This window comes from Cricetulus griseus, assembly GCF_003668045.3.
Source record: "Cricetulus griseus strain 17A/GY chromosome 1 unlocalized genomic scaffold, alternate assembly CriGri-PICRH-1.0 chr1_1, whole genome shotgun sequence".
Classification (NCBI taxonomy): Eukaryota; Metazoa; Chordata; class Mammalia; order Rodentia; family Cricetidae; genus Cricetulus; species Cricetulus griseus.
The window spans coordinates 106,434,151-106,461,407 of NW_023276807.1; the positions used below are offsets into that span (position 1 = coordinate 106,434,151).

The window sequence follows — 27,257 nt, forward strand, 5'->3', positions numbered from 1 at the left end:
CCATCCAAAACTGTCCATCAAGTGGCCATCCCCTCACAACCCCCGGAGCTGTTGCTTCTCCCTGTGCCTCTGACTGTGGTCGCCATGTAACAATACTCACACGTCTCTGCTCCCCAGGCCTGAGCACTAGGGACCAGTGCTCCCCTCAGACCCTCATACTCCTAAAAACTTGCTGAGGGAGTGTCTCCTTTCCATTCTACCTCAGCTGGAGCACTTCGGACTACTATTTTGATACATCTTACATAGGCTTCTTCCAACCAATGGAGAACCTCATCTTCTCTTTAAGTGAATGAACATTCAGTTCTGGGCATACATCTCTTCTAGAGAAATCTTAGTGTATAGCCTTCTGGGACTTTACTCATCAGCCTGCTCTGGAAGCCATGCTTGGAGCATTCTGGGAACTTGTTATCAGGCCTTGGAAGCAACAGCTCAAATGAGTGAAAACAGCAAACAATCCCTGGCTTTGGGAGTTGAGAGCTTTGGGACCTGTGTGGGTGAGCTTTAATAAAAGCCCTCCCCCACAACCCCAGAATCTGTGGCTGCTGCTGTGCACCCCATAGCCCCTGAAAAAAACAGCCATTTGGAGATTACCTTCCAAAGACCATGAACTTCTCTTTAGTGCATTTGTTCATTAATTCAGGCCCAAGGCTTCTCTAATTAGGACAGCAGAAGCCCTGAATCTTACATACAGCAGTGACAATAAACTGACTCTTTTCTGAGAAAGAACAGCATTTTGGTAGAACCCAGTGATCAAAAGCAGCTTGGTAGAGAAACGGGAGCATGGGTTTCAGATCCAAAAGGCTTCAAATTCCAGCTCCCTCTCTAAGAACACATGGCGGCAACAATACACCAAATAACGATAAGAACAGCATGTGGTGATTTCTGTAGAGAAAGAGTCAGAGAGAAACCCCAAAGCACGGAGTGAGGGACCCAGACAGACACTATGTATGTCTGGACGCCCAACCCCTGGCTGAGAACAGTGGAGGAGGTGGCTGCAGTTTGTCTCAGTATAGCAGAGACAAAGGAAGTAGGAGCCCCCTTCTAGGAAAATGCCTTAAGGAAAACTATTAATGACTTTTCTCCCTGGGACAAGGTGCCTGACAGAGGCTGCCTAGAGAGGCAGGGTTCAGATTAGCTCAGTCATCTTGAGGAAGGCATGGCTGTATCCTGGTGGCAAGAGCTGGTGCATCTATGGCAGAAGGAGGGAGGGGCAGCTTGCTAACATCTCTGTGGATCAGAAATCAGAAACCAGCTGGGCTCTGACTGCCATGGCTGCTCCCAAAGTGACCCACTCCTCCAGATAGACCCCAACTTTGCAGAATTCTAAAGCCTCTCAAAACAGGGCTACTCGCTGGGGACCAAGTGTTTGAGCCTGTGGGAGACAGTTCACATTCACCCCGAAAGAACTAAAGGGAGAGATACAATGGAGCATGATAGAGAGGTGTGGACAGAGGAAGAGAGGGAGGACAAGGTCCAAGTAGAGATGGGTGAGGTCAGCACCATGCACTCACAACAAGCATCATGTCTTAGCTCTGCCTGCCATCTCCCTCCTTGCCTCCCTTTCCTTGTTTTCTTCTCATTTTCCTTCTCTTTGTTCTGGGGCTCGAACCCAGAACCTCAAGCATACTAAGCACACTGAGTGCAATAGCTCCTGCACAGGTTCTAGCAGGCCTCACACAGAGAGGCAAGGTGAGTCTGTGAAGTGAGAGAAGCTCTCCTGAGTCACGTCATCCTCTAGTAGTTCAAGAGAACATGTTTCACTTAAAAGAGTGTAACAGAAAAGTATAAGGTCATTCTTCAAACAATTATTATAAATAAAAACAGTGTGAACAGACTGAGGCCCTTCCCATAAAGGCACACATAAAGACCTGCCAAGGGAAACCTGACCGCCTAGAGCAGGTGAGAGACTCTGCAGCAGGCTGGGCCATTTCATTAACATTCCACAGTAAATCAGGCCTCTGAGTTCCCATCCCAGGCCACCGCTTTCATTGGGTTGGTCATGTGACTTGCTTTGCTCAAGGAAGTTTGGGAAATGAGATGCAAGCCAGTGGTGCCACCCTATGCCATCTTGAAATACTGCCACCAGGAGAAGCTCGCCAAGCCCCTTGATACCTTGATGTGTGGAGGTCACACACAGAGGGCCATCATCTTTATCCTGGTGACTCCTCTGATGAATGTCCCTAGTGAGTATGGGAAGCCCAGACTGGCAGAGGAGTCACCCAGGCTACCAACAGAGCTTCTGGGAGCAGTGCACAGCTACTGTTGTAAGGGGTTAAGTTCTCACGTGGTTTATATTGCAGTGGCTGAGGCTAATACCAACATTCAGAATTAATAACTGCTGAAGTCATTAAGAAGGCCAAACAAGCCACAAAAGAATAACACAAATGACAATAAAATACTCCAGAAACCAGGCAAGAGAAGCCAGGGGAAAGTAGAAATGAAGAGAGAAGCATTTCCGAGATAAAGCCCGCACTAGAAGGCAAAAAAACAAAAAACAAAAAACAAAAAAAAAAAAACAAAAAAACCCAAAAACAAAACAACAAAAAAACTGCAGGCAGGGTCTTAAAGCAGATAGAACAAAACACTCTTATAGAAAGTCAGGACTGGGTAGAGAGACAGCTCATCAGGTAAAGACCTTTGGTACCAGATCTGATGACTCAAGTTCAATTTGTAGAACTTGCAGAGCGGAAAGAACAAACTGACTGGAAAGTTGTTCTCTCATCTCTACACACAGGCTATGGTAAGTACCCATGAGCATGCACAAATGTGCATGCCTGCAAGTGTATATCAAAAACGTAAATTTTTTAGAAAGGCATGAAGAAGCACAAAAAGAAAGTGACAAATACTAAAGACAGCAGAGAAGACCCAATAGGTGTCACTTCCACAAGAAGCTGCAAGAAAAATACAACTGGAAATCCTGCAAGGACAGATGAACGTGTGCCTAGGAATACAGATGCAGAATGACAAACACCAAGGCCAAGTGACATTCTGTCAGTGCCATTGGATCCTATTGAGAAAGGATGGCAGAGCTTTGTTTCTATCTGTTGCAGAATATATTTTTTTTTTTTGGTAAACCAGGGAAGGAGGTGTTGCTGAGCAGGGGAAGCAGTATGGAAATGCCCCCTTGCTGCAGAGGGCAGGAATCCTCCTGGGGCAATCCTGCAGGAGGTGAATGAGTGGCCTCTGAGGAGGCAGAAGAGGGAAACTGAGGTCCAAGCCCATGTGTAGGTGTAGAATGCTCACCCATGTAGGGCTTGGTGCCGGCCATGGAGGAAGCCTTCTCTGCTCCTTTCACGACTGTGGCAATGTTGAAGTCCGTGATGTGCACATGCCCTACAGAGAGAAAATAAAGTTAGCCAGTGCTGTGGATGTCCATGCTCTCCCACTGTGTGACCAGAGGCTTAGTCTGTGGTCTGCATGATAGGCGAAGGGAGTTGACACCAGGACTTGGGTCCATTCTTAAGTGGTATCTGTTTCTCATAAAGTCTATTTCTGCATTCAGATTTTAGAGTGAGGGTTCATCTGTCAGTGCGCAAATTATTTGTGTGATCATGCTTGTGTTGAGGGGTAGATGACACCTGGGTGGATGGATATAAAGTTAAGACATGCTGCTATGGAGATGGAAGGTCAGTCTGGGTGTCACTCGGGACATCTGGGAGGGACTGTGGTGGGGAGGGCTGTGTTAACTGTGTTCTCTGGGCTTTTAGCATTGAACTTGATGGAGCAGAGGTGGAAGGGGATAGCCTTTGATCCTACCTAAAGCTGTGGCAACTGATGGGATTTGAAAAGACTGGGGATCCTATGATATAGATGTCTAAGAAATGAGAGAGGGAAGAGATAACGAGAAAAGGGGAGGAAACAGGGATGTTGGATGCAGGTCAAGGTAATGGGGAAGGAAGGGGAAAGGCAGAGAATCCTGTGGGCTCAGAACTTGTTCTCTGGGGCATTTGGCATGTGAAGAAACTAGCTGTAAGGGACTGATAGAAAATCTGAGCATAATTCCATTTCTCTCAGTCACCACACCAGTGAAATGGCTCTTTTTGCTGTTTGGAATGAGGCACTTGCACACAGATAAAGGCACAAGTAGAGTTGGCTTGGTAAGCACGTGAAGGTCAGCTGCTGGAGCAGGTGGGAGGAAGCCCAGGGGACAGTGTATGTGAGAGGCATGCCCAATGTGGTCAGCCACAGTGGACAGAAAAAGGAACAGTAGCCTCAGGCACCAACACAGGACTGATGCCACAGAGCTGCTGTGGGCTGTATCACAAGCACTCCAGGCCCCTGGGTCCATGCCCATTCTGTGAGAAACTACTTATCGGATTCTCCAGGATGTGGTTGGTTTCACCAGGTCAGTCCTAGCTGGGATGACTTGTGTTTGTGTTTCATTGTCATCATGTCCCCCAGCCAAGATCAGGCAATGGTGCCCCTCATTCCTAACACCAACAGGCAGGCAAGTTCACTTTCCTGAGTGTTCTGGGGGGTGTCTGCATGAGGGTGGGGCATCAGCCTTTGCTGTGTTCCACACCTGAGCAACTCCATGTCTGCCATACCTGCAACCACAGAGGGGTTCTGGAGCCTTTGGATGCAGCTTTTATTCAGCTTTCTTCCATTTCTCCTGCTCTTTAAAACTTTAGTATTTAAATTCTGAATGTAATACCAGCTAATTAGAATAATAAGTCAAAGAACATAGGATGTCTGTGGGTTCCCTGTGTGTACGTGTGTGTGTGTGTGTGTGTGTGTGTGTGTGTGTGTGTGTGTGTGTGTGTTGTATTTGTTTGTGCTCATGTATGTGAGGTGTTGCACATACACATGCATGCATATGTATCTAGAAGCCAGAGTTCAACATTGGGTTGTCTTCCTGTATTTCTCTCACCTTATTCATAGACACAGTCTCTTGATCCTGGCTAGACTGGCTTGCCAGCAGGCTCCCACCTCACCCCCATCTCTGCCTTCCCAGCACTGGGATGACAGATGTACTCCAGGAAACCAATGTTTCATGAAGTTCTGGGGATCCAAATTCACCTTACTCCTGGATTTCCCTTTACAAGCTGCCCTGTTTCTCCACCATCTAAATGGCTAGGTTCTCCACTAGTTATTCATTTGCTTATGTAAATACATATTCACATTACCTGGGACTTTAGTGTGTTCTTATAACAATGAAGTTATTGCCATGGCTCATCCCCAAAGTGAATTTTAGACTTATTCTTGTTCAACAGGCATTTTTCCAAATTAAAACACACAGGTCTACTTAGGATGCCCACAATCCCTTATCCTCAGTGTTAGTCTGTCCTTTGTTGCTGTAACCACATATCTGAGGCTAGGTGACTTAATAAACTCATAGCTTTGAAGGTTGGAAACCCAAGTCCGGGCAGAACCTTCTCTTGTCCTCTAGGAGAAAGGCAAGTGGCTGGGGCTGGGGCCAATCATTCAATACACCCTATCCCCATCTGGGAATCAAGCCTATAATCCATTTGGGCTTAACAGAAATTTGGAATAGGGTTTCAAAAACGAAGTACTTCCTTTTCAGGAGTTACCATTGATGACATTCTCTGCCTTTCTCCTGTGTCGAATAGGGAGCCTAAGACTGCAGAAGATGTCTGCCAGTGCCAGTATGATGTCAAAATTGAACATGGGAAAGGCAGACAAATGTGCCCAAAGCCTGATCCAACTCCTTCATACAACACGCATTAGAAGCTAAACAAGACAACCCCAAACCAAACCAAACTACACTACCTTTCACTGCTCTGTAACTGAGGGAGTCAGGCTCTGTGTCACAGGTGAGGGCTGCTGTCCCAGTTGATGCAGCCACTGACTCTGGCTTGGACAGATTGTATGCTTTCCATAGGCTTATGTTCCTTATCTGTGGGGCTGAGATAGCATTAAGCTTTGGTTGGGGTGATGTGTTAGTTGTTTCTATTCTCCTGTGATAAAATACCATGACCTAGAAACTCAAGGAAAAGTGGTTTTGCCTTGCAGTTCCAGAGGGCTAGAGTCCACAGCATGGCTGCAGGAGAAGGAAGCTGGCTGATCACATCCCCATTGCACAGAGGAAGCAGAGACAGAGAGAGAGAGAGAGAGAGAGAGAGAGAGAGAGAGAGAGAGAGAGAGAGAGAGAGAGAGAGAGAGAATAGGAAGGAAGACTGTAAACCCTCAAAGCCCACCCCCAATGATCTTACTTCTTCCAGCAAGCCCATGTTTTCTAAAGTGATCCTCACTTCCTCAAACAGCACCACTAATGGGGGCCAAGTGTGCAGGTCTATGAAATTATGGGGACATTTTTCCTTCAAATACAGTGTGATGGCTAAGACTAATTACCAACCTGGCAGGGTCTAGAATCATCCAGGAGACAAGTTCCTGGACACATCTGTGGGGGGGGTTACCTAGATTAGTTAACTGAGGTGGAAGGACCCACCCTAAATGTGGACAATACCATCCCAGGGACTGGGGTCCTGGTAGAAAAAGAGAGACAAGGTGAGGGGAGCAGTGGCATTCACCTCTCTCTGTTTCTTGCCTGTGGGTACCATGTGACCAGCTGCCTCACACTCCTGCCACCTTGACCTCCCTACCATGATGGACTGTATACCTCAAACTGGGAGCCAAAAGTGAATCCATCTTTTCTTAAGTTGCTTTTGCCAGGTATTTTGTGACAGAGACAATAAGAGCAAGCAATATGGATAGTTAAACACTTAAACCGAGGATGTGGTATAGCCTGAAGTTGGGGGCAGGCTGTTAGACCTCTGAAGTAAGAGTGCTGTTGGGAGAAGGAGCCACAAGGGACCAGCAAGGATACCAGAAGGTAAAAGGGAGTGTTAAAATTGTAAGGATCAAAATGGAGGTTCCTCTGCCAAACCCAGATAAAGTAGAGCTGAGCACGTCCTCGTGCATATTGGCTTGATAAACAAGAGCCTTGATAATAATTCTGCCAAAACAAGATTGTCATTTAGGTCCCTCTTACGAGGACATCTTTGTAGCAAAATCCAGGGATAACCACAACCTCAGATGCAGCCTTCTTAAGACACAACTTTGTATCAGAGAAGCTTCCAAAAGGATATTCCCTAGCCGTAGCCAATGCACAACTCCCTGCCTGATAGAAACCTCTGGAGTCACCAAACTTGTCCTAGAACAACTTGGGTGTACCCTTCCTCCCACCTTGTAGATGTTTCTTTCCCCTTGCCTCTGTCTCCCTAGCCTCTGTCTCCCTAGCTGTATCTACAGCCCACCATAACATATGTGTTGTGTTCGGGTTCACAACCATTAGCTCATTTTCTTTAAAGTTTTCGTTTATGTTAATGAGAGGAGAAAAATCTTGGGAGAAGGCAGGGCAGGGGTAGGCTGTGTTGGACCCTCAGGACTGTAGGGACATTGACTCTTAATCTTTCTGAGAAGGTTTTGACATAACCTGACTGGATTTTGAATGTTATGCTGTGAGTGGATTATGTGGACAAGAAAAAAAGCAAGGAAAGTGGGAAACAGTTAAAAATGCAATCCCATTTCAATGTAAGCTACCCAGGGCTACACAGCTGCTGAAGAAACCTCAGAGCACATGCTGTCCCTCAAGTCTCCTGGGAAGATGGTATGATATCCCTGTGTTTTAATTTAAAATATTTATGATCATCATCACTGGGTATGTATGAGGTATGTGTGGGCATGCATGCCACAATGCACTTGTAGAGGCCAGAGGGCAGTTATGTGGAGTCGGTTATTTCCTTCCACCTTTACATGGGCTCCTGGATCACACACAAGCCATAGGCTTGCAAGTAAGCATCTTTACCAATGAAATGTCTAGAGGTCCCACAGCATAGCAGATGCATGTATAAGTGGAATGGAGCTCTGCACCATGTTATTCTCCCACCACCACCTCAGAACCCAGTCAGCTGGACCTGATTTACTTCTTTCTGGAACGTGGTTGGAGGACTTGGGAAAGCCTGGAGACAGATGTCTGGTAGCCTGTGCACAGTGGGCAATGCACAGTAGACTTCCACTGCTGCTATCCCAGTGTGCTAATCGATGATTCATGACTTCCTATTGTGCATCCTCTGATGGTTGAGTTTAGATGTTAAAATTAGTGTTAAGCAAGCTTTCCTAGGAGACACTGTATAGTACAGTGCACAGATGAACTGAGCGTCAGGCAATTTGCTGCCATAGCTGAAAACGCCTAGAACTTAAGACCAGGGTATTGTGAGAGACCCATTAGTATGGCCCTAATGAGGGTATTATCAGCCAGTGATCAATCCATAAAGCCTTATTTGTACATACTAAACTCTGATGTACTTTACTCTCTTCTCTGACAGTAAGGTGAGCTTTCTCACTGCCTAGTTTTTGACACCATGTAGAAGGAGTTGCCCATCCTCTGCCGGGAGGACTTCCTGCTGCTCCCTCTTCTGCCTGGAGGACTTCCTGCTGCTTCCTCCTCTACCTGCAGGATTTCCTTCTGCTCCCTCCTCTGTCTGGAGGACTTCTTTTCCTTCTTCAAAACCTGGCCCATGAGTTCTGTTATTGATAGACTTGGATCCAGAGGAAAACTCACTACCATGGGTGGGTGTTTCTCTGTGACTTGATCTGTTTCCCGTGCTGTAACAGAATGCCAGGAACTCGGTGGATTAGGTAACATGTGTGTACTCCTTGTATTTATGGAAGTCTGAGATCATATGCCAGCATGGTAGGATTGGGGGGAAGGGCTCCTGATATGGTTTGCATGCACGTGCCCCTGTGTCTTAGTTTTGTTGTTGCTATGACCAAATACCTGGCAAGAAGCAACTTAGGGAGGAAGATTTGACTTTGGCCCACAGTTTAAGAAGGATATGGTGCAACACAATGGGGAAGGCTTGGTGGAAGGAGCAGGAGACTAGGGCTGTTTGCAGGGCATCCAAGATAGAAGCACAAAATCAGGAAGTGGGGCCAGGTGTAAAACCTCAAGGCCTGCCCCAGTGACACTTCCTCTCAAAACTCTCCACCTCCTAAAGGTTCCACAACCTTCCCAAAGGATACTTGATCTGGGAACTAAGAGCTCAAACACATGAGCCTGTGGAAGACATTCCTTGTCCAAACCACACCACCTCCAAAATGACACATTGAAAGGCAATTCTTGTGTATTTTGAAATGGGACCTTTGGAGTGATTAGGATTCAAGGTAGCTCCTGTAAGTTGGTTGAGTGTCATTATAAAAGGATTATTACACTCGTCACTTCCTTTTCCCTTCCTCCTTCTGCTATTGGTACATGCAGCAACAAAGTTCCTTCTTGGGAGCAGCCCTCACTAGACACTGCCTCTTCTGGAAGCTCTATTATTTGTAAGTTACTCATTCTAAGGGATTATGTTACAGTACAGGAGCAGGTTAAACATAGTCCCTTTCTTGATTTAAAAATAGCTCCTTGCCTGCTTTGGGTAGACAAAGGGAGAACTCTAGGCCCTTCAATCCCTTATGTAGACACCAGTTCCATTGTACGGTATTGTCTTAGTCAGTGTTCTATTGCTGAGAAGAGACACCATGGCCACGGAAACTCTCCTAAGAGAAAGCATTTAACTGAGAACTTGCTTATAATTTCAGAGATTTAGTCTATTGGCATCATGGTTGGGAGCATGGTGGCAGGTAGGCAGGCATGGTCTTGGAGAAGTAGTTAAGAGCTACATCCTGATCCAGAGAGAGATGGACTGGGCCATCATGGGCTTTTCAAACCTCAAAGCCCACCTCCAGTGACAGACTTCCTCCAGCAAGTCCACACCTCCTAATCTCTCTCAATCACAGCCACTACCTGATGATTAAGCATTCATATATATGACCCTATGAGGGCCATTTTCATTCAAGCCACCACAGGTGTCACCTCCATGATGTCATCCAAACCCAATCATTTTTGAAAGTCCTCACCTTAAGTACTACAACCAGAACCTGACCACATGAACTGAGGGTGGAGCACTCTATTCACTCCAGTACAGCCTGGACTGGGACTCTTTGTAGACACCTGTGCTCCCTTCCATTGTTATCCCAATTTCCTGCCCACCACTCTAATGTCACCTTGTTCCTGTCTTTGGGTCCAGAAATCCTGCCTTGTTCATTTCCATTCCAAGGGCTTTAGCATTGGTCTGACCTGGTAAAAGACTTCTGAGAGGTTACTGAATAACTTAGTGCCAGGCCCAGCAAGTGCATCCTGATGGCTGCCTTTGTTGTGTTTGCAGAGACAGCTTGGCACTCCCAGAGGTTGACAGTGTTCTCATCCATGGGTTTGTAACATGGATCCTTCTAGGCCTGCCTCTGGAACCTATGTCGGTGAGTGTTGAACCGCCAAGACACCCCTGAGAGAGGGGCAGAGACAGAGAGTGGAGGAACTGGCCAGGTGTTAGAATGGAAGGGACAGCACCCAGGGCCACCTCCTTCCACAGTCATCCAATTGGAATTTGAGGCATACTACTTCTTAGTATCTTGCTCACCCTAGCAGGCTCTCAGGATCCACCCCATGCCCAAGACAGAGCTCAGTGGTACTGTTTCGATGGAGCAACTGGAAGCCCAGATAGATAAGAACTAGAGGCAGCAGCCTTGCCCATGGCTCTGGCTGCCTATGCTCCCCCATGCTTGCTGTTAAAAATAGCAGTGCTTTTGGGCTCTCTGCATGGGCTGTGGAGGAGGAGGGGTACTGTTGATCTTCCACACAGATCTGCTATCTTGGGTGCTGCACACAGCTCCTGTGTTCTGGCCACTTATCTGTATGGAGATCACAAAGATTTACCACAGGCAAGAAAGAAAGCCAATGAAAATCCATGCGCAAGCTTATCAAAGCTTCGTTCACTCCCAGTGAAAGATTGGTCTCAAAGCATGTCTTTGCCTGATAGTGCCTGCTATTCTGTGAGATTTAGCTTCTTCCCATCATACAGTTGTGAAGAAGCAATGCAGGGCTTTTAAGAGAACTCGTCTGCTGCAGGCACCTCTGTGTATGGGGCATGTGTAAAACCCAAGCTAGTTAAAGAAATGATACCCACTGGGACAGTGTCAGTGTGACCCAGGCATGCCTGGTCTCAGCTCTCCTTGTCCTTGCTTCTGAAATGACCGAGAGAAGGCCACGGGGAATGCACCCTCCAGAGTTTCAGGCAGAGAAGCAGAGCTGAGTCACCCAGGTAGTCAGCCAACCAAGGCTACTGTGGGTCAGCTGACAGACAGAGAGTCTCTAACCCTGCTGGACTTAGTGTTCATAGCAAGGTTAGCCCTGCCTAGCCTGCAGCACTTCCACTCCCAAGACCTGGGAGCCAGCTGACTACTCCTTGCTTTTTAAATGCTTTTTATGCTTTTAAAATGATGTGGTAGAATGATGCTCAACTTGATTCTGCAATGGAAGATGGACACACTCCTTCCTCTTTGCTCCACATCTGCCAAGTCCCCTCTGCTAGGAGCTCTTAGTCACTAAGCAAGGTCACTATCTCCTTTTCTTTGCAGGTTCCTGTCTTCTATTAGCTCAGTTCCCCAACTCTCACGGTTGTTCTACTTGTCTGCTGGTTCAGACTCCAAATCTCAGCTCTATCTTAAGACCAGAAGCTTACCCTATGAGACCAGGAGGGAGCAGGGAAGCTTGCCTAGGAGCTGTGGAGTTTGTGGAATGAGCAGGCCTGAGCATCATCAATAAAATATTCCTGTGTGTATCTACCGATTTTTAAAAATCACATTGAAATGCAGCTCTCTTGTCTCCAAGGTGACACCCAATGAAAGCAATAGCGACATAGGGTTCCCTGTTCCACAGTGAACTAATGTGGTTTTCAAAAGGGGTGGGGGGATGCTGGCCAATGTGCCATGTGATGACCCACTTAGGAATATGCAGGGTCCTGCCTTTGGTTATGTTCATACTGAATGGCACATGCTCAATAAAAATCTTTAGAAGACACAATAGTCATAAAACTCATGAGATAACTGATCAAAGATACACTAAATTAAATTCCTGCCCTAATCTCTATCAGAGGTGTGACACGCCCTGTGGAGTCAAGAGGAGTATCATTGTGGGTTTCCAAAGCTTCATGACCCAGGTATTTCCATTTGCCATGAGGTCACAGGAAATCCCTAGTCAACTGTGGAGACATGAGCCTTTGTGTGTGTGTGTGTGTGTGTGTGTGTGTGTGTGTGTGTGTGTGTGTGTGTGTATTCATGCATGTGCAAGTGAACATATACACACAGGTGTGCATGCATATGTATAGAGGACAGAAGAAAACCTCAGGGCTTGCTGTTAAGACACCATCCACCTTGTATTTTTGAATCACAGACACTGGCACCTAGTTGTTTTTGGCTAGGCTGGCTGGCCAGCAGCTCCCAGGGGCCCACCTGTCTCCAGCTCACAGTGCCAGGACTGCAAGTGTGCACCACTTCTAGCATTTTTATGTGGGTACTGGGGATGGAACTCTTGTTTTCAACTGGTAAGAGCTTTATCTCCTGAGCCATCTCCCAGGTCCCTTGTGTGGTTTTTATATGCAGATGCAGGCTTGAAAACTAACTCCAGAGCTTTGGGTAGAAGTGTAAAATTGTCAGTCAAAGCTGCCTCAGAATTCCCTCTTGGCTTCCTTTAGATCCACATAGAATCCTGGGAACTTTGGACATCATATTCCTCCTTTGGCTGGAAAGATCTTGGCTTGTAACTGGCCTGAGTTAGTTGTGGGAACCAAGAGTCCCTAGGAAATTTCTTCTGAATCCTTAGAGTGAAATAGAGCCTCCAGCCCCAGCACCTGAAGAATCTAAGAACAATGGAGGCAGTGACTTAAGGCAGACCTGCTGGCACACAGGGCTCCCATCCCCATTGTGAGTCTGATGTGAAGAGCTAAAAGGTGTCTCGAAACTTCTTATGCTAAATCTCAAGCCCCTGTAGTTGAAGACGATGTGGATTTGGAGATCTGATGCTTAAAGAGCTAAAATCAAGGCCAGTGGGGTGGGTCCTGATGCAATCTGCCTGGTGTCATCATGAAGATGGGACAGAGTCATACACAGTGCTGAGTGAGGACCCAGGGAGGAGATGGTGTCTGTATCTGCTGACCATCTCAGAAGTCTTTGACTGATGCTTCCAGATCCCTGTGCACAATTACATCAGCCTCATCAAGCCGGCATGCCAGGCTCTGATGGACAGGTTCCTTTGCTGCTCATGTTGGGGTCTCATGGGGCTAATCTGCTCCCACTGCTCCATTTTCCATGCAGTATCTCTGGTGTCTCTCCAACCCCACTTGGTATTTATTCTTCAGTGGCTCTCAGGTTCTTCAGGATGAGCCCCAAGCCACTGAATGGGGGAATGAGGCCCAGAGGGACACAACCACCTTCAGGTAGGACTGGGAGATAAAGCTCTCTTCTCCCCAGCTATTCCCCAGGGTGCTTCCTATTACATCCTCATCTGCTGCCATCATCATCCCAACTTCACGGTAGTGACTCCCCTTGGCCCGCCTACTCATGCCTCTTGGTTCTCAGTAGCTTATCCAATCCACACAACACTGTGAGGCCCACAGGGATGGGACCACTGCCTGCCCACCTAGGTTCTTTGATGTGGCAGCTTTGGGAGGACTGGGCATGGCTTCAGGGAGCACACCAGAGCCATGGAACAACCAATGGTCCTGATCTTTCCTGATGGTTTTCTAAAGCAGTTCTCATGAATGAAAGGGCTAAGAGCTCCAAGGAGTTGGTTGGTGGTCTGGCCTGGATCCTACCTCAGGACGGCTGTCCACAGTTTGAACACAGAGGTGCTCTGTGCCAGTATGGTATCAGTGGTCACTGCTCAGCACTTTCTGTGTGAACCCATCTTTCCTGAAGGCTCTGTTTCCCTGGGAGTACTGCAGAGGCACTTGTACCTCTTTTCAGCTTCATTTCACCTGCCTCTATGACCTGGATATGGGTGCGTCTGAACAGAGAAAGGGGTCAGGGAAGGGAGGCTACTGCCCCCAGCACCTCACATTCCTGCCATCAGACCTTCTGCACCCCTGCACAGGACTAGGACATTACTTCACTATAATCTCACACTCTCTGGTCCTCTCTGTGCGCTGTCACCCTCAAACCAGGATACAAACAGCAGTGACTTCAGAAGTGATGCCTGCAAATAGTTCAATTCAACTTACCATGACAGGACATTGCTCAGAAACTGACACATGTCACTATCAGGACTGGAACAGAGTGTTTTCTCTAGCACCTAAGATCCACTCCTCCACCCTCATTCAGCTCCCATGCCCCAGGCTGGAAGGGGGCCCCAGGGAAGGGGGAAGGAGACCTCAACTCACCATGCTCGTCCAGCAGGATGTTGTCCGGCTTGATGTCTCTGCAAGAGAAACACAGGCAGAGGTGTGAGTTCTGGGAACCACCATAGGCTCAGACTACAGGACAGAGGGGACTCTAGGATGCTGTCTATTCCATTACCTCCCCTCAGAGTGCTGAAGTAAATGTGACAACAGGATCTCTGAGGAGTCAGAACTTCTTTCTGAACCCTGACCAGATTGTTTGACTATTTTGTTCTGAGATATTCTTAATGTTAGGCCTTTCAATGCTGGCTGTAGTGTTCAGAAGAAACTGTCACCCTGTGTGTTAAAATCACTGTTTTTCTTGTCATAATAGAGATGGTAGACTAAGAGGGAGCCATGAGTCAACAGGCAGAGGTGCTTCTCCACCCTGCTATTCTTCAGCCTTCATGACTGGAGACCCCACTGTGTCACTTTGTGGGCACAAAAGGAGATTCCAGATAAAACACTGTAAAACAACCCAAAGGGGCTAGGGACATGCTTAGTCAGTGAGGTACCTGCCAAGCAAGCACGAAGAGCTGAGGTAGAAACCCTAGCACCCACGTAAAAGCCAGTTGCACTGCATGTGTCTGTGACCCCAGCACCAGGGGTGGTGTGTCTGTGTCCCCAGCCCTAGAGGATGGTGGACACAGGCAGCTCCTGGAGCGCACTGGCCAGTCTGACTGAACCTATGAGCTCCAGGTTAAGGGAAAGATCCTGCATAAAAATGTAGAGAGATAAAGGGAGACACTTGATGCTAACCTCTGGCCTACACACACACACACACACACACACACACACACACACACACACACACACCAAAGTTAATATCCATCACTTTAGTGCTTCCAAAGGACTGAATAATTCAACATCTGGCTCTCATGGAGTGGGTCTGCTGAAGTTTTCAGGAAACCGAATCACACAAACACACTCTAGACAGAAGTAGGTTTCTAGAAAGTTCTATTTGATAGTTGATATTTCCATGCTAGCAATGAGCCTCTCCTAACCAAGGAGCACATTGTAAAATCAGGGCTTTGCTCTTTGATCCATGCATCTGGGAATCCAGCATGGTGCCAGTCAATCCTGTGCATACATGGATCTTGAGTGGCATAAGGAAGGAAGGGTAAGCCTGTGACAGGAAGCTTCAGTGCCCCAATTTGCTGTAGCAGTAAAACTATAGATTTCAGAGACATACCCCATACATTTAGAGTTAATGCCACAGCCATGGTGAGGTAACTAATGACAGCTTTCTCAGAGATAAAGAGTAACTGCCCCTGAGTTGATCAAATATTAACTCTTCCCAGAGAGATGTGCAGGGTTTATTGCTGATGCCAGGCAATTTCTTCCAGGGGAGAAGAGAAATGCACAGCATCTATATTTCAATTCTGATTCTCATTATGATTTTCAAGCCCACCAATTTTGATTTGTGTTAGGTAAACAGGCCCTGCCACCAGGTTCACAGAACATTCATGTGACCAAAGAGATGGTGCAGAAGACAAGGGAGCCCTAAGGGAAGGATAACTTGAAAACAAAGAAAATTAAAACAATAGACAGAGGTTCCAGTGTCAACGTGTGAAAACTAGGTCAGCAAATGCTAGCTCCCTACTTAGAGTAGCTCCCAGCAAGATCTCTCAAGGGGGACATAAATGTGTCACGAATGTGATAAAAGCATTTATGAAAGTGTCACAATAAAACCCACTACTTTCTTCAATGTGTATTCACAAATACTGCAGTTGGGCTACCTGTACCTTATCAAGTCATTAAAAAAGCCGAGCATGGAGGGGAAGGGGCTCCCAATGTCATGCCTTGAGCTGAGGACTGATTGGAAGTTGGTGGCTGCTGAAGAGGGGGGAGTCATTTTTCTTTGTGGGAAGTGGCAACTGGTATGCTGTCCATGCCATAGTGGATGGCTTCACGTTCATGATCATGTGGTATGAGCAGCACTAATTGGATTCCATGCATTATAAAAAATAAGAAGAGGATCCTAACCCACAACTCTGGCTGAAGCTCCTTACTACACCAAAGGCTATGCTAGCTATCCGAACTCCATGTAGGCAACCTGCCTGTGGTCCTCCCCCACTCTCTCAGTGCCCACCCAGCCTACCCCTGACCACATCTTCTCCTCCTTGTCACCATATCCTGGCTCACAACTCCAGAAGAAGCACACTGCTCAAGCTAAGGCCATACTGGCTGCCAGAACTCCAGGTAGGCTGCCTGCCCATGAACTGTCCCTATCTTGCAGTACTCACCCACTCTACCCCCAGTTGCCCCTCCCCTCCATGTCATGGTATCTCATTCACCAACCCCCATGGAGGGCCCCTGCTCAACTAGAGGCCTCATTAGCCCCCAGGACTCCCAGTAGGCAGCTCACCCACAGACTTTTCCCTCTCTCTCAGTGCCTGTTCAACCTCCCTCTGATTACCTCTCTTTACCTCCCCACCCTGTCCCTGCCCCCTTCTTAGGTGGACGTACCCCACTTGACCACTGATCATGTCATCTACCAGAACTCCAGGTAGGATGCATGCCTGGGTACCCCCTCACTCCCTTGGGTTCCCCCTCACCTAACTGCAGTCTTCCTACCCCTTCTTGTCACTGTGTCCCAACTTCCAATTCAGGCAGAGACCCACTGCTCAATCAGAGACCACTCCAGCCATCAGAAATCCAGCTCCCAATATGGGTGGTGTCCCTCTGCTCAACCACAGGTCACCCTGGCCAGGAGACCAGAGAGGAAACAGAAACCAAGGGAAAAAAATCTATTCAACAAAGACAAACTCAGAAATTGGTACTTATATTTATAATCACCTCAAATCCAGATGTCTAGATGCCAGCATAAAAACATAACCAGCAACAGTCAAGGCAATATGTCACTACCAGAGCCCAGTAAGTCCTGAAGCACAAGAAAAAGACCTTAAAACCAACATTGTGAAGATGATAGAGGCCCTTAAAGAAGAAAAAGAAAGACAAGAAAAAACAATTGAAGGAAATGAATAAAACAGTTCAAGACCTGAAAACAGAAATAGAAACAATAAAGAAAACACAAACTGAGGGAACTCTGCAAATGAAGAATGTAGGTAAGTGAACAGGAATCTAAGGTGTTGAAGATACAATAGAAAAAACAGATACATTGGTATAAGAAAATGTTAAATCTAAAAAATTTCTGGCATAAAATATCCAGGAAATCTAGGACACTGTGAAAAGATCAAACCTAAGAATAAGAATAGAAGGAGAAGAATCCCAGATCAAAGGCCCAGAAAATATTTTCAACAAAATTATAGAAGAAAAATTTCCTAACCTAAAAGAAGACATGCTCATAATGATACAAGAAACTTACAGAGCACCAAATAGACTGGACCAAAACAGAAATTCCCTTCATCACATAGCAATCAAAATTCCAAACATACATAACAAAGGAAGAATATCAAAAGCTGCAAGGAAAAAGTACAATTAACACATAGAGGCAGACCTATTAGAATTACAACCAATTTTTTATTGGAGGCTGTAAAAGCCAGAAGGGCCTGGACAGGTGTCCCTTGAAACTCTAAGAGACCACAGATGCCAGCCCAAACCACCATACCCAGAAAAAAATTCAATTGCCATGGATGGAGGAAACAAGACAGTCTACACTAAAGTCAAATTTAAACAATATCTATCCGTAAATATAGCCCTACAAAAGTACTAGAAAGAAAACTCCAACCTAAGGAGGTTAACTATACTTGTAAAAACATAGAAAATAAGTAATATTATACAGCAAAGCCAAAAGAAGTGAAGCAAACACACACACACACACACACACACACACACACACACACACACACACACCACCAACAACACTAACAACAAAATAACAGGAATTAACAATCATTTATCATTGATATCTCTCAACACCAATACACTGACTCAAGTCCCCAACAGAAAAGGATGCAAAAACAGGATCCAACTTTCTGCTATATACAAGAAACACACCTCAACAACAAAGCTAGACATTACCTTGGAGTAAAGGAAAGATTTTTCCGAGGAAATGGACCAAAAAACAACTTGGTGTAGTTATTCTAACAGCTAACAAAGTTGAATTCAAACAAAAATTAATCAAAAGACATGGGGAAAGACACTTTATTCTCATTAAAGGAAAAATCCATCAGATGATATTTCAATTCTTAACATTTATGCCCCCCAAACTAGGTCACCCATGTTTGTAAAAGAAATATTACTAAAGTTTAAATCACCCATTAACCCTCATACATTGGTAGTGGAAGACTTCAATACTCCACTCTCACACCAATGGACAGATCATCCAGGCAAAAACTAAACAGAAAAATACAATAGCTAACAGACATTATAGGCCAAATGGACCTAAAAGATAACTGCAGAATATTTCACACAAATACAAAAGAATATCTTCTCAGTACCTCGTGGAACTTTCTCCAAAACTGACCACATACTTGGTCACAAAATTAAAATAACCCCCTGCATCCCATCAGATCACCATGGATTAAAGCTGAATATCAGAAACAGCAGAAAACCTAAAAACTAACTGAAACTGAACAACTTTCTATTGAATGACTACTGTGTCAAGACAGAAATAAAGAAAGTAATTAAAGACTTCCTAGAATTCAGTGAAAATGTACAACACACCCAAACTTATGGGGCACAATGAATCTGGCACTAAGAAGAAAAGTCTTAGCACTAAGTGCCTGCATAAAAAAATTGGATAGGTCTCATACTAGCAACTAAATAGAACATCTGAAAGCTCTGGAACAAAAAGAAACAAACTCATACACAGGTAGGAGATGGGTGGAAATAGTGAAACTGAAGGCTGAAATCAATAAAGTAGAAAAAAGAGAACAATACAAAGTATCGATGAACAAAGAGTTGGTTCTTTGATAAAATCAACAAAACAGACAAGCCCTTGTCCAAACCAATTAAAAGATGGAGAGAGAATATCCAAATTAATAAAATCAGAAACAAAAATCTTGACATAACAACAGATACTGAGGAAATAGAAAGAACTCCAGGTCATACTTTAAAAATCTGTACTCCACAAGATTGGAAAATCAAAAGAAATGGATACTTTTCTCAATATATACCATCTACCAAACTTAAATCATGACCAGATAAACAACTTAAATAGACCTACAATCCCTAAGAAATAGAAACAGCCAGACTTTTAAAGTCTCCCAACCCAAAAAGCCCAGAACCAGATGGTTTTAGTGAAAAATTCTACCAGACTTTCAACAACCCTTAAATTATTACATAAAACAAAATCAGAAGAAATGCTGCCAAATTCATTTTATGAGGCCATGATCACCCTGATACCCAAACCAAATAAAAATTTTACAAAGAAAGAGAATTACAGACCAATTTCCCTATGAACATTGAGGCAAAATTGCTCAACAAAATACTCACAAACCAAGTCTAAGAACATATCAGTAAGCTTCAACCCAGAGATACAGGGGTGGTTCAACATATGAAAATCGGTTAAAGTAATTGACCATATAAACAAACTGAAAGAAAGCCCTCCCACATGATTATCTCATTAGATACCTAAGAAGGTATCTAATTTTGACAAAATCCAACACCCTTTCATGATAAAAGACTTGGAGAGATCAGGGATGCAATTGACATACCTAAATGCAACAAAAGAAATTTACAGCAAGCCTATAGCTAATATCAAATTAAATGGAGAGAAGCTCAAAGCAGTCTCACTAAAATCAGGAACAAGACAAGGCTCTCTCCATATCTATCCAGTATAGTATTTGAAGTTTTAGCTACAGCAATAAGACAACTGAAGGAGATCAAGGGAATACAAATTGGAAATAAAGAGGTTGAAGTGTAGGTACATGAAGTTGAAATGATAGTATACATAAGTGACCCTAAAAATTCTACTAGGGAACTCCTAAAGATGATAAACACCTTAAGCAAAGTGCCTGGATACATGATCAACTAAAAAAAATCAGTAGCCCTCCTATATATAAATGACAGACAGATTGTGTATGAAATCAGTGAAACAACACCCTTCACAACAGTCACAAGCAATAGAAAATATCTTGGGGGAACTCTAATCAAGCAAGTGAAAGACTTGTATGACAAAAATTTAAGTCATTGAAGAAATTAAAGAAGATACCAGAAGATGGAAAGACCTCTCATGCTCATGAATCAGTAGAATTAGCATAGTAAATGTTTGTCATACCAAAAGCAATCTACAGATTCAACACAATCACCATCAAAATTCCAACACAATTCTTTACAAACCTTGAAAGTACACTGCTCAATTTCATACAGAAAAACAAAAAGGCAGGATAGCTAAAACACTCCTGAACAATAAAAGAACTTCCAGAGGTATCATCATCTCAGATTTCAAGCTATACTACAGAGCTATAGTAACAAAAACTGCATAGTATTGGCATAAAACAGACACATGGGTCAATAGGATCAAATAGAAGACTCAGAAATAAATATACATAAATATGGACACCTGTTTTTTGATAAATAAGCCAGAAATATGGAAATACATAATGGACAAAAGAAAGTGTCTATAAATGAATGTCTACATATAGAAAAAATGCAAATAGATCCATATTTATCACCCTGCACAAAACTAAAGTCTAAATGGATCAAAGACCTCAACATTAAACCAGGAGCATTGAATCTAATAGAAGAGAAAGTCTGAAATGCATTGGCACAGGAGACAACTTCCCAAACATAGCACTGATAGCTCAGGCACTAAGATTAACAATAAATGGGACCTCACGAAACTGAAAAGCTTCTGTAAGGCAAAGGACACCATTAACAGACAAAATGGCAGCTAACAGAATGGGAAAAAATTTCACCAATTCCACATCTGATAGAAGGCTAATATTTAAAATATATAAAGAACTCAAGAAACTAGGCATTAACAAACCAAACAATCCAATTAAAAATGGGATACAGAGACAAACAGAATTCTCAAAAGAGGAACCTCAAATGACTGAGAAACACTTAAAGAAATGTTCAATAACCTTAGCCATCAGGGAAATGCAAATCAAAACTATTTTGAGATTTCAACTTAACACCTGTTAGAATGGCTAAGATCAACCAAACAAGTGACAGCTCAAGCTGGCAAAGATGTAGAGCAAGGGGGACACTCCTCCATTGCTATTTCAAGTGCAAACTTGTACAGCCATTACAGAAACCATATGGTAATTTCTCAGAAATTTGGAAATGAATCTACTTCAATACCCAGCTATTTCACTGTTGGGCATATACCAAAAGGATGCTCATGCTACAAAATTTGCTCAACAATGTTTATAAGGGCTTTATTCCTGATAGCCAGAAACTAGAAACAATCTAGACGTTCCTCAACTGAAGAATGAATAAAATGTACGTTTACACAATGGAGTATTACTCAGCTGTTAGAAAAAGATGACACCATGAAATTTGCAGGCAAATGGATGGAAATTAAAAAAAATCAGCCTAGGTGAGGCACACAGACCCAGAAAGAAAATATGATATGTACACACTTTTAGGTGGATATTAGCTGTTAGGTAATTGAGAATCATGCTACAATCCATAGACTCAGAGAAGCTAAATAACAAGGAGAGTTCTAGGGGATATGCATGGATCTCCCTGTGAAGGAGAAATAGAATGAATTTTGTGGGGATGGGAACAAGAGGGAGGTGGGGGATGTTGGGAGGACTGGAGGGATTGAAGGCTTTGGTAAGGATGTATTGTATGATATAATAAATTTAAATGATTTTTAAATAAATTTTACATTTTATAGCAAAAAAAGAGAAAGAGAAGAGGCTATGAAGTGGGGGTGGAGATGTGTTTGGGGAGGGCCAAGAAGAGGAAGTGGTTAGATATGATCAAGAGACATTGGACACATGTATGGAATTTTCAAAGAATAAATTTCTAAAATAACAAGACAAACTGTAAGAGTGACACTAGCTGTGGTGGCATGTGCACCAATAGGCAACTGATGAAGAAGATGAGGCAGGAGGATCATGAATTCAAGGCCAGCTTGGGATGCACCTTAGAAAGAAAGAGGAGAGAGCAGTACACACTAAGGCCTGAAGCTGAGGTGTCATGAGGATTCGGGTGACATTTATTGGGTTGTGGGAGTCGGGGAAGGTAACTGTGGCCCAAGGAGCATGAATCCCAAATCACTTGCAGGGCCAGGACCCAAACATAGCATTAGCACATGGCAGCAAAGATTTAAAATAAAAAAGTCATGATCTGGCATGCAGGCCTGAACAGTGACACCAAGTTCATGTCCACCCTGTTTTGTTATGGGGCCTTGGCAGACATACTCAGAGAAGTCTCTAAAGATGAAATTACTCTGGGATCAGGGCCTGTCCTGGACCCAGTAGAGCAGATGGAGATATGAATACACAGACAAGGAACAAGGCATTCTGCCAAGATGGAGATCTAAGAGAGGCAGGGACAAGCTTAAGAGCCAGGGGAAACTTCTCTCCAGAGCCTTTGGGGGAAGCATGGCCCTGAGTGTACTTGGCTTTGGACTTCAGACCTGGGAGAGAGGGAATTCCAGATTTTTAAGCCACCAATGCTGTGGCGATTTGCTGTCTACCCTAGCATAGTGGATGATGGGCTGATGGGGATAAGGCTCCATGGGCAGGTGGGGAGCCCACTGACTCTGTTACAACCTTGGATGAGCCCATTACTTGTCCATGTTCTGTAGCCACATTATCTGGGCCTTGCTCGAAACATATTGAACTGTGAAAATGGGGATCTGATGTGACCAGGGACTGGATCTGTCCTGTCTTGCCAAGTCTAACTGAGGACTGAGGACTCAGATTGCCTGGGTTCAGAGAGCAGCCCCTCTCATGCCAGTCGGGCTATCCCTGTACCTCAGTTTCCTTTGCTGAATAGATTAAATGCTGGGTGCATAGAATATTACTTTTGTGTCAGTTCTTAGCACAAAGTAGCATCTCAAGTATCTGGGGAGTCCCCTCCCTCTCTGGTCCTCAAGTGCACAGAGTGAAACTGGTCTGATCAATGGATTTATGTCTTAGGAGGGACCCAGGGACAAATGGCCAATGGCAAGCTGGGACAGGTGCTTTAAAGAGAATAAAACCAGGGTCTCGTGGAGACTGGTGGAGTCCTGGTGGGAGCTCAGTGACACAGATTGACATGTGACAGGCAAGTAGCAGATTCTCCTCTTACACATGAGGCAGTCAGAGTCCTAGAAGAGGAAGTGTTATCTTGTAATGGGCTTCCTTCCCATGGAACACTGGGGAAGTGGTGGGTGGCCTTGATTGCTTTCCTTACAACATATGGCAGAAGATATGTGACTTCCTCCTCACAAGCATGTCACCTTCCCTCAGAATCTGTTGAGGCAGATGCAGTTATGACATGTACTATCTTGGGAGACAAAGAGTCACCATGTCTGTACAAGGTCACATAGCCAGGTCATGAAGGGGGCTCCAGGAGATGAGAATAGACTCCAATCAGTAAGTAACTTGAATGTAGGGTCCTCAGTTTTAAGATACAGTGACAGAATTTTGCCAGCGCTCTGAGAGCTTGGGAGAGGACCTTAGGGTATATCCAAGTGGTAATTACAAATCTCTAAGTGGAGGATCCAGAAAATCTGGGCCTGCATTCTGGGATACAAACATGGCTGATTGAAAAATCTTCAAGTTAGCGGCAATTACTTGCACTGCCATACTACACGAGCCACGGGGTCCTGGGCACTCAATTCTAGGCCTTGGCTTTGTCATGTGGAAAATGAGAAACACAACAGCCTCCCAGACTGAATGCTGCAACAGGCAGGAGCTGGCACTGCAGGAGCTTTTTAAAGTTGCTTGGGAGAACTCCAGGGCAGGTTCTCTGACTTTTTGTTTTGTTTTTTGTTTTGTTTTTTTCGAGACAGGGTTTCTCTGTGGCTTTGGAGGCTGTCCTGGAACTAGCTCTTGTAGACCAGGCTGGTCTCGAACTCACAGAGATCTGCCTGCCTCTGCCTCCCTAGTGCTGGGATTAAAGGCATGCGCCACCAACGCCCGGCTGGTTCTCTGACTTTTAGGTGAGTTTAGACTTTGTCTGGGTGAGATTTTCTGGGCAAGGCATGGGCCAAGCTGGGTGGAAGAGGTGGCGGCATGGCGGGAGTGCTCTTGGGATTTAATAGAGTGCTTTCTGGACAGAACATCTTATCAGAGACTCATTCAGCATTTCCAGGTCTGTTTCTCCCAAGTCTATTTTTCACAGTGATTGTATCTCAGCTCTGGAATGTCTCCCTGCTAAAAATGAGCTGCTGTGTGTCCACAAAGGACACGAGAAGTGTGGTGTGGGTGGGGACGGTTGTGACGATATTTGCTGAGGACAGACTCATCATTTCTGAGCCAGGCAAGATGACACTCTAATAGAATGTATGCCTGAGAGGCTATCAAACCTGGGCTTGCCCTGGAATGAACCCCAACCTCTGCTCAGGAACATTGTAAAATGTCAGCTGTGTGTGCTATTTTTAAAAACAGCTCAGATAGACGACCAAGGAGGGCCAGGAGGCTGTTTCTGCCTTTGCCCTTTGCTGGGACTTCTTAATATTCTGCACTGGTGATCTCAGGCAGGGATGGAGACAATCAAAAAGCCTAGAGGGGTTTTAATTTGCATTTTCCTAATTGCTAAGGAGTTGAACACTTTTAAAGATAGTCCTTAGTCTTTTTTTTTTTATTTCTTCGATTGAGAATTTTGTTCAGATTCACAGTTCAGTTTTTTTATTGGGTTGTTTGTTTTTTAAGCTCTCTGTATCTAGACACTAATTGGCTGTCATCCTCAAGTCAGTCTTGGGTCAATGTTATCTGCCTGGGTGAATGCTGGAGGGCTTTCAGTGGGAAACAGATACATGCTTACTGCTATTTACTCTTTTAATAACACACTTTGAAATCCAGGATACTTTGTATTTATCATCTCTCATATATAAAGTTGCACATCTTTTAGACTGTGACCCAACGACTTTGCAAAGCACAACTGGCCCTGTTCCTTCCCCATCATATGTCTCCTCATGGTTCTCTTGGCCCAACAGCCCTGGTGGGTAAATTCTGACTTCTCTGTTCAAATATAGTTACAGAAATGAAAGTGGAACACCAAGATGTGTTAACCCTGTCAACCAAGGACATTAAAGATGGCCAGCAAGCGCCGGGAGTTAGTGGTACACGCCTTTAATCCCAGCACTCGGGAGGCAGAGGCGGGTGGATCTCTGTGAGTTTGAGGCCAGCCTGGTCTCCAGAGCGAGTGCCAGGATAGGCTCCAAAGCTACACAGAGAAACCCTGTCTCGAAAAACAAAACAAAACAAAAAAATGGCCAGCAAGCATAGTGGATGTGTGTAGAAAACCCCCATGGCTGTCTTAAAGTGTGGAAGAAACTCTTTCAATGTATACAAGCTATGAAGGGAGTGGTGTCTTGAATATAACACGAAGCCCCATGTGGTTGCTGATCTCACTCTCTTCTTGCTCCATCTATGGTCAGACCGTATTTGGGGGTGGTGGCTTCCTCAGCTATGCCAAGAGAAGCCACCAATATGGTGACACAGGCCAGAGGGGAACTGGGTGACTGAGCAGTTGTACTTGCCTCCATTCTTCCAAGCACATCTCTAGAGATTTAACACTTTCAGAATATGCAAACTGATCCAAGGATGTACTAGAAGCAATGGCTTCCTTCAAGGATGAGGCAGGCAAGCATTTATCTCAATAAGCATGATTAGAGAGCTACCTTCCCGTGAGCTGAGGCATCACTAGATTCCAGAGCTTTCATGGACCCCAGTCCCAAGGTCAGGTTGCTTTTTTCTATTTGCACTGAGCATACCAAACTGAGATGGTCTGTCCCTGAGTTAGCCTGCTCCACCAGACTCAGAGCTCTTCAGGAGGAAGCCCCTGTGGAACAGGTAAGCAACAGTGGGAGTGTATGAGTGCATGTTCACAAAGGGCTCTGCAGTCACTGCAAGACAGCCCAAGATATGGTACAATATAAAGGTTTCAAGCTCAGGCAGACCACTTCAGTTCCGTATTCTCAGTGCAAAGCTCCATTCACACTAGCCCTGCATTCCAGGGCCTTCTCCTTTAGTCCTGTCTGCTATGGCCTCATCCTCTACTGCTCCTCTGTAAGGATTCAGGCATTATGCTGACCTGCCCCTGTCCCCTGTCAAGATGCACTCAGGCAGTACCCTGGTCAGCCCAGGGTTCCATGGGGGTGCAAAGGACCAATTTAAGAGGAAGACCCTGCCCACTTAATGGTCTTTTCTGCCTGCTCATATCTTTCTGTTCTCTTCTCTTCCCCACTCCCCTCTTTTCACTCTCTTTCCTGTTTTCCTCTCTTGCTGTTTCCCTGGGACAGACGAGACTTTCCGCGTCTCCCTCTTCTTTCCTGTCCTCTCTGTCTCTGTGTCTCTTTATCTCTTTTCTCTTCCCTTCCCCCTTCCATCTCTGTTCCCAGTTGGCCAACATATACCCCTCCCTTTGTTCCCTTTCCCAATAAACTCCATGTGGCTTTGTTGAGTTTTGTGGTTCATGTTTCATTGCCCGCAGCAGCTGCAGCAAAACAACATCCTCCCTAGCTCAGATTCCAGGTCTCAGGTCCATTCTTCTCTCACAAACTCTTAACTCTTTCCTGATCTCCCCATCAGAATCCAAGACCCAGATCTGGCTTCTTTACCTGGTTCCCGAACTCCAGGGTCGGATGTCACAGGAGAAAATGCATTTACCATAATTAGTGTCACCCTAAGTCATCATCTAGCATTCACATGTGGCCATTCAAGGTCTCCTTCCCCCCTTCATGCCTTCTTTCTCTCTCATTTCAACCCCTAGAACCCTACATCGCCAAAGTCCTGCAATCAGCCTTCATTCCTCTTTTCTCATAGTCTATAGCCAACTGAACAACAGGTTCCCTTCCTCCCACTGCAGTGTCTCCTCTGGCACCCTGTGTGTCATCACTACACAGTAGCTACTCTCTGGTCAAAACTTTCTCATGAGTCACTTGATGAAGAAATGAGAAGTATCATGTGCTACCTTATGAAGAGTTTTGAGCAGTATAGCATCATGGGACTGAGACTATGGAAAACTAAA

The 27,257-nt window shown here is 45.0% G+C and overlaps 1 protein-coding gene across 1 annotated transcript in view; it reads right to left on the reverse strand.

Annotated features, from left to right (window-relative positions):
- Positions 1-27,257, reverse strand: part of Stk32b (serine/threonine kinase 32B) — a 184,881-nt gene that overhangs the window by 33,082 nt on the left and 124,542 nt on the right. The window contains exons 5-6 of the mRNA XM_027387053.2: positions 14,217-14,254; positions 3,244-3,333 (exon numbers count right to left, since the gene is read on the reverse strand). Of these exons, the coding sequence (XP_027242854.1) occupies positions 3,244-3,333; positions 14,217-14,254 (128 nt within the window). The remainder of the gene's footprint in view (positions 1-3,243; positions 3,334-14,216; positions 14,255-27,257) is intronic.